Source organism: Arachis ipaensis, chromosome B06 (assembly GCF_000816755.2).
Source record: "Arachis ipaensis cultivar K30076 chromosome B06, Araip1.1, whole genome shotgun sequence".
Lineage (NCBI taxonomy): Eukaryota > Viridiplantae > Streptophyta > Magnoliopsida > Fabales > Fabaceae > Arachis > Arachis ipaensis.
Window position 1 is genome coordinate 17,042,369 of NC_029790.2, and position 8,141 is coordinate 17,050,509.

General features: G+C 33.2%; 1 protein-coding gene across 1 annotated transcript; it reads right to left on the reverse strand.

Annotated features, from left to right (window-relative positions):
- Window positions 310-4,333, reverse strand: LOC107646405 (protein FAR1-RELATED SEQUENCE 5-like). Its single transcript, XM_016350590.1, has 5 exons — window positions 4,180-4,333; window positions 4,088-4,131; window positions 1,951-2,740; window positions 1,529-1,689; window positions 310-417 (listed from the first exon to the last, which is right to left on the reverse strand). Exons 1-5 carry the CDS (start codon window positions 4,331-4,333, stop codon window positions 310-312), a joined length of 1,257 nt encoding a protein of 418 aa, XP_016206076.1.

Consider the following 8,141-nt stretch of genomic DNA (forward strand, 5'->3'; position numbering starts at 1 on the left):
ATTTAAAAAGTATATATTAAATTTTTTATAATTTAATTTTATATTTAGTTAAACCGGTTAAACCCCGGTTGAACTCCAGTTGAATCTCTAAACTATTGAACTAGTTACTTTATCGGTTCATTGACCGGTCCAGTTCTCGCAACCTTGTTCAATACACAAAAAAAGTGACTATTGAATAAAGAAATTCACAAAAGCTAATATCAAAAATGGAAAAAGTGACTATTCAATAAAGACTAACAACAGTCAGAAATTAATCCTCCTATAACTTTAGTGAACCGAAATGTGCTCATAGATGAAAGGAAATTTATGTTAATAAAAACTGAAACTCGTATAATCCTCTCCGGGATAATACATATCCAGTGCATTGTGAAAGCTCGAACTTGGCTGAATCGTTGGTCCATCGTCTAAAAGATTCAACTGCAAAAAGAGAAAATAAATCGTATATTAGCAAAACACACAAATGAATGTTTTCCAAATCGAAAGCAAATCAATTTTACCTCGCTTGGAGCTGGCTTTTTTCTTTTTCTTCATGGCAATTGAGATATTTTTTTCCAGGTTTGATCCTAGTCTGTTCCTGGGCCGGCCTCTTATTTTGACATGTGGCGGGCTTTGAAGGTCGTTCACGTCGCTTCTTCGTGGAATAATGAACTTTTTCCTTTGCTTCTCGCTTGATATTCTCGCATCTCGATCATGACATTGTCAAACGCCTAGTGTAGAATTCTGGTAAGCTCCTCCGACTCTGAAACGAATTCGCATATATTGTGCAATCAAAATACCAAATCGTCGAATCTCTTGCTTCTCGGCTCTAGTAGAGGCTCATCTTGGCTACTCTTGATGTATGTATGCCTCCTCTTTATGTTCTTGCTCCAACGCTCCAGTATGTATTTCAATCCCACGTTATCTACTCGCTCGAAGCTTAGGATGCTCAGGGAATGGTGGCATAGTATGCCCCTTGACTCAAATAGCAGGCATTGGCACTTTATCTCTCGTGATACTGCGTCGTACGTGACGAAAAACTTGTTGAATGTGGAGTTAGAAACCTGCTCCATCACTTCGTATGTTGTGAAACCTAGGGTGGAATGCTTTGATCTTGTGATGCAGTTCACCTTTTCACTGAATTGTGCTTGAACTTTCCTGAACTTCTTGTGGGTATACACGTGCTAAAATTGAGCCTCTATTGCTGATTTTATTGCGCATAATATCACGGTGTAAAAATATGTAGCGTCGAATTCTCTCTCTCTTTGCTCTCTGCTTGCTAGGCAATTATCGTATTGCTTCATGAATTGACTCAGGGAACTATTTCGTGTGATGAACTTGTTGAAAAATATGTGCATGCTCTCGCTCCTTTGTGTGCTTCTCATCCCCGCCCAGAAGTGGTTATCCAGGTAAACTGAAATCCATATATGCCGATCCTCGTACAACTCTGCAAAATGAACCGAACTAATGAGCTGTACTAAACCGAAATCCGTACATGTTTTGATCCAAAAGGTAAAGGCATGAAAATAATTCGAATTAAAAGCTTGGTTACCTGAGAGCCACTTGTTGCATCCGAGGCTGTACTTTGTGAGAAAATCGTTCCAGTTTTGTCGAATGCGTCTTTTATGAATGAGTTCCAAATAACGTGGCTCATCTCTTGTTCGATTTCTTCGTGTCGCTTGTAGCCATTTAGTTTGTTTGGGATCTTCATATCTGCCAGATGCACCACCGGTGAATTGTTGTTAGCATGCACATCTCAATAGCCCGTTGCATTGATGCGCATTGGTTGGTGAGAATGCCTTTTGGTGCCTTCACTCCCATGCAACGGAGCCAACACTCGAATAACCATTTGAATGATTGGATGTCCTCATTTTTCATCAGTGCACATCCGAGAAGTGTCGACTGACCGTGGTGATTCACACCCAGAAAAGAAAAAAAAAAACAGATTGTACCTGCATAAATGGACACTCTCACAATGTGATGAACCGAAATGTTTGGATTTGGTGAACGTAAAGACTGAATTTGGGTGAACCGAGTACCTGTTTGTGTTGTAGGTGGTGTTGAATGAAACCACATCTCCGAAATACTCGCAAGCAGCCCTGCTTCTTGTGTCGGCCCAGAATGCATGTTTGATGGAGTGATCGCCTTCGAGGTTGAGCTCGAAAAATAAATTTTGGTTATTCTCTTTCATTCTTAGTAGGTACTTCCTGAATTCTTTGGCATCGTCTTGTTCAGAAACATTCCGTACTTCCCTTGTGATGTAATTTCTCACATCTTTTTCTATAAAACTGAGTTCCCAGTGACTACCAGCTACTGCTATGAACGATTGGTAAGTTTTGCTTGGTCTGATTTTGGCTTCCTCGTTGGTTTCGATGGTTCGACACACAAACATGCTTAGCTCCCTATGTTGTTTGAGCATCTCTGCACGGTCTGGACAGCAGGGGTGTGAGTGATTCAGAACAACTTTGGAAATTGTCCAGAGACCGACATCCTTCAATATGTGTACGTAGATCCTGGCTGGACAGTTTATGCCGGCTGAGGGGTTTGTCTTCAAAGTAGGAGATATCTTGGATTTCCACCTCCCCTCTCTGCTGCATACGATTAGTTGATTCTTGATCTTGTCTCCGTCCCGAGTCGTGTTCCTTATTTTGGTAGAAAAACTGGCAAGTTTGGAATAATATTTGTAGAACTTTCCGGCTTCTTCTAGTCTCTTGAAAATCATCCCCACCTTTGGGACAAATTGTTCATCCACAGCACACCTGGTCTGCATAATAAACCGAACATGTTATTATGGTGAAACAATAGTATAGAACTAGATGAATGGAACATTATCCATGATATAAATTCAAATTCAAACAACTTTCTGTAGAGTGAACCAAACACGTACTCATGGTGAAACAATTGTATAGTACTGAGTGAACGAAACATAATACATTATATAAAATCAAATTCAAACATCTTTTTGCATAATAAACCGAACACGTACTCATGGTAAAACAATTGTATAGTACTGAGTGAACAAAATATAATACATTATATAAAATTAAATTCAAACATCTTTCTGTAGAATTATCAATTCAATTCAGATTTAGAACACCTGCGTCCATTCAAATTCAATTAAATTCAAATTAGTAATTGTATTCCATTCAATTCGATTCAAAATTGAATAATCTAAACATTGTCTAGTTGATTCGTTTTAGAAGAATAATCCAATTCGCTCTCATTCAACTAATTCGAAGTTGAATCATTCATTGTTTCGATTCAGATCAAACAAGAAAACGAAGAAGAATAGGAAGAAGATAAATGTAACGTAAGCAGATCGAAAGAAGAAAACGAGAAGATGAGCATGAGAGGAGAACGACGAAGCTTATTATGTTGAAGGTAATGCAAATCAATAAGGAAGAATGCAGAGAGCAAGAAGAAAACGCAAGCAGAGAAGAAGGTTTAGGTTGCAGCAGAAGGTTTACGTTGAGTAAAGTTTTAGGTTGCAAAACATTATATGTAGCGTGTGTATGACAAACGAACGAAGGGGAGGCACGTCTAGGCAAAATAACTTGAATAGCTTAGAATGTATTTTTTTTACATGGATGTAGAACATTATTGTTTAAAATATAAAAAGATGCTCCCCATAAATTAAAGCCAATGAAATTATTTTTGGTATATAATCTCACATTAAATTGGCCTCTTGTATTCATTTTATCTACAGATTTTAAGTAAGTACTCGCTTTAAAAGCGTAATTTGATCGTCAATTTTTTTTTTCCAAAAAGTTAGGTAACATTTAACAAACTTTTTGTTAATTAATTGGTACTAGTAATATGTAAGTAGAGAGAGTAAACACTCATGGCTCAGGATTCGGTGGTCCAGGAACCTTTGGACCACTTAGTGGTCCAAGTAAGAAAACATGTTTTTTAACTTTTTTTAACAACTGTTACATAGTCCTTAACTAATTTTAATTATAAATTGACCCTATATATTTTATATAATTATAAAAACGATTTTTTATTTTATAAATAATTAATTTATCATAAATTTATCATGTTCATTAACAATCAAATACAAAAACAACAACAATTAGATCATCCATGGATCCCAATTTTCTTAAAATATTACATTCGATCCGAGACGTTCTTGAGGATTCATGAAATCGTGTTTCGCTGAAATCCAATCGATTGGAATATCAAACCAATCGATTGAAATTTAACCCAATCGATTGGATTTCAGTTTATCACTAGGAATTGTAGTTCCAAGTTGATCACCAAAATCAACTTTGATAAAATCACAGTCCAGTGACATATTCTGTGTGTTGGTAGCATCATTTAAGACCCCCACTATATCTTCGTTAGAAGGAATATCCATGATTATTATCAACGGAAGAATATATTAGGAGTAGACTTGGTTGAAAGGCAAATAGTTAAAATAGTTTGTGAACGTATACAAAATTAGTCAGATTGAACACATATATATACCCAAAAAAGATAACAAAATTTGAATTCTATCTTTTAAAAAATTTGCGAAACAGCGGAATAATCTTAAAACTGTTTAAGATATCTTATCTTTTAATTAAAACCAAATACTTTTCAATTTCAACTTAAGAACATATTTTCAATTTAAGAAATTAAATTTGATCAATTTATCTAATTATATCTTATCTATAATTATCTTTAATTAGCTAAATACTCAAATGAAATTCAAAATCATAATAATAATAATAATAATAAACAACGTAACTTCTAATTCAATACGCATGGTTTGGGTTTAATATATAGCGATTTTGAAATTTCAATCGATTGGATTACAATACCAATCGATTGAAAGCTGAAAAAAACACATTTAGGACACTTTCCAATCGATTGAAGTTTCAAACCAATCGATTGAATATTGAGACCAATCGATTGTTTAGCCGTGACCAATCGATTGAATTACATAAATTTAACATTTAATTCATTGTTCAATCGATTGGTTACTTTCACCAATCGATTAATTTATTCAAAACCATACTTACCAGCAATATACAATCCAATCGATTGGGTTAAATTTCAATCGATTGGTTTGATATTCCAATCGATTGGATTTCAGCGAAACACGATTTCATGAATGCTCAAGAACGTCTCGGATCGAATGTAATATTTTAAGAAAATTGGGATCCATGGAGGATATAATTGTTGTTGTTTTTGTATTTGATTGTTAATGAACATGATAAATTTATGATAAATTGTATATTAAATTAATTAAATATATGATTATTTTATATGTTAAAAATATATAAAATAATAAATTTATCATGTAATAATATAAAAAATTAATAATTTATTTTTAAATTTCTAAACAAGTAGCTAATTGCTTAAAGTTAACTAAGAAACTGAAGTTAGGATTAACTTCGGTATGTATTCTTAAGATCTAGTCACTAAAATTTAATGCATAGTTTTAATTAGATTTAATAAATTAGTAAGTACTAATAAGTACATAAGTAAGTACTCACTTTAAAAGTGTTATTTGATGGTCATTTTTTTTTTTCCAAAAAGTTAGGTAATATTTGACAAACTTTTTGTTAATTAATTGGTATTAATAATATGTAAACAGAGAGAGTAATTAGTTTAGTATTTAGTATTTATTCTTGAGATTTAGTCACTAAAATGTAATGCTTAGTTTTAATTAGATTTGATAAATTAATAAGTACTAATAAGTACTTAAGTAAGTACTCACTTTATTATTTGATTGTCAATTTTTTTTCCCCAAAAAGTTAGGTAATATTTGACAAAGTTTTTGTTAATTGATTGATACTAATAATATGTAAGACTAAAATATGCTACATATTACTTTTTCATTATAATTGAAATTAAATCTTTTTTTCTAAAATTAAAGAATTCTCTTTTTCTTTTGCTAATTTTACAACTAAAATATTCCACATACCACTCCCTTTTTGTAATTGAAATTAAATATCTCCTTTCAAAATTAAAGAATTATTCTTTCCTCTCTACTAATTTTACAACCAAAATGTGCCACATGTCACCCCCTCGTTGCAATTGAAATCAAATCTTTCCCTCCAAAATTAAAAAGTTCTACCATCTTCCCTCTTCATTTCTCTATCTCTCTCATTCCTTCAACCACTCTATCTCTTGTATATCATTATCAATAGGAATGGCAAAATTCCCCGAGATGCGGGAATCCCTGCGGGGACTGCCCCGAATGGGGATCCTATTGTGGGGAATTTTTTCCGCAAAGATGGGGATGAGGGACAAAATTCTCCCGAAGTAAGCGCCGGGACCCGAACCGGGATCCCCGCCCCATCTCCGCTATTCCCCGAAATTTATGAATTTCCTGAATTATCCTTAATAGTTTATTTCTCATATATGTTTTTTAGTCATTTTTCACACAAACATATATATAGAAACCCAAAACTCCTAATCTTTATTTGCATAACCCTTCTTCAATTTAGAGATCCCTAATGACACTGTCCATACTCCATCCAACCTCTCTACAGCCACCCCCTTGCCACCCTTCTCACTGCATCGTCACACCTCACCGTGCCATCACCCTTACCGCGTCGTAATTTCTATTTGCGGCGTTCCTTTTTGTAACTCTGCTATCGTGTCCATTCTCTTCTCTGTTGCTGCGTCTCCCACCTCGTCCACTACTTTGTCCTTTGACTCGTCGTTGCGTCCCCCCATTACATCATTTCGAAAGAAGTCACCATCGTGTCATTTAGACTTTTTGTATAAAATCTTGCAATTTTGTATAAGATAGATACTTGCAGCTCTATTCATATAGAAATTAATAATTAGCTAGAACTATTATGCAGATGGGGAATGGAGTCCCCGCGGAGAATGGGACCCCGTGGGGAATGGAGATGGGGAGCAATATTCCCACGGCGGGGAATGGGGACAGGGATGGGGAGCAAATATGAGGGCGGGGATGGGGAGGAGGGAGGCATCCCCGCCCCCATCCTGCCCCCATTGACATCCCTAATTATCAATGACTAATTACGAATTTGACAATCAAAATGTGTAACATCACATTCTTTAATTGTATTAAAATTAAAATTGAAATACTAAAATAGAAATTGAAATTAAAATATACTTATATTATGTATCATATATCATATATTACTATCTAATTTAATAACCAAATGTGTCACATCACACTTTTTTATTAAAATTGAGTCAAAATGTATCACATGTCACTCCTTCGTTGTAATTGAAATCAAATCTTTTCCTCCAAAATCAAAGAGTTCTCCCCTCCTCCCTCTTCATTTCTCTATCTCTCTCATTCCTTAAACCACTCTATCTCTTTTATATATCATTATCAATGATTAATTACGAATTTGACAATCAAAATGTGCAACATGATATTCTTTAATTGCATTAAAATTAATATTGAAATACTAAAATTGAAATTGAAATGTACTTATATTGTGTATCATATATCATATATTACTATGAATACTATCTAATTTAATAACCAAATGTGTCACATGTCACTCCTTTATTGCAATTAAAATCAAATGTTTCCCTCCAAAATTAAAGAGTTCTCCTCTCCTCCCTCTTCATTTCTCTATCTCTCTCACTCCTTTAACCACTCTATCTCTTTTATATATCATTATCAATGACTAATTATGAATTTGACAATCAAAATGTACACCATGACATTCTTTAATTGTATTAAAATTAAAATTGAAATACTAAAATTGAAATTAAAATTGAAATATACCTATATTACGTATCATATATTACTATCTAATTTAATAACCATATATGTCGCATGACACTCTCTTCTTAAAATTGAGAGAAAATTAATAAACTCTCACCCTAAATTCTCTTATCTACCTCTATTTTCCTATTTCTCTCTACTATTTTCACTCTATATATAATTTATATTTTATATTAGTAATTTGACAAATCAAAATATGTCATCCGATATTTTTTATTACAATTAAAATAAAATTTTTCTTCCAAAATTAACAAACTATTACTCTCATTCTTCATCTTTATCTTTCTCTCTCTTTTCTCTCATTCTCTATTTTTTTACCTTTTTATTCTACAGAAAATAAAATTAACAAAATAATATAATTCAAATAAAAAATATTATTATTATATATACATATTTTTAAATTTTTTATTTAGTTTTAAATTTTCACCGCTTATCTTTCTAATCTATATTTTCATTT

Bases quoted from the DNA above. Each gene is read 5' to 3' on its own strand.
- LOC107646405 (XM_016350590.1), bottom strand. From the start codon at position 4,333: ATGGATATTCCTTCTAACGAAGATATAGTGGGGGTCTTAAATGATGCT. The intron at 2,741-4,087 runs GTAATATTTTAA...TTTATTATGCAG, and splicing joins AAGAACGTCTCGGATCGAAT to ACCAGGTGTGCTGTGGATGA. The intron at 418-1,528 runs GTAACCAAGCTT...CTCTTTTTGCAG, and splicing joins ATGCAACAAGTGGCTCTCAG to TTGAATCTTTTAGACGATGG.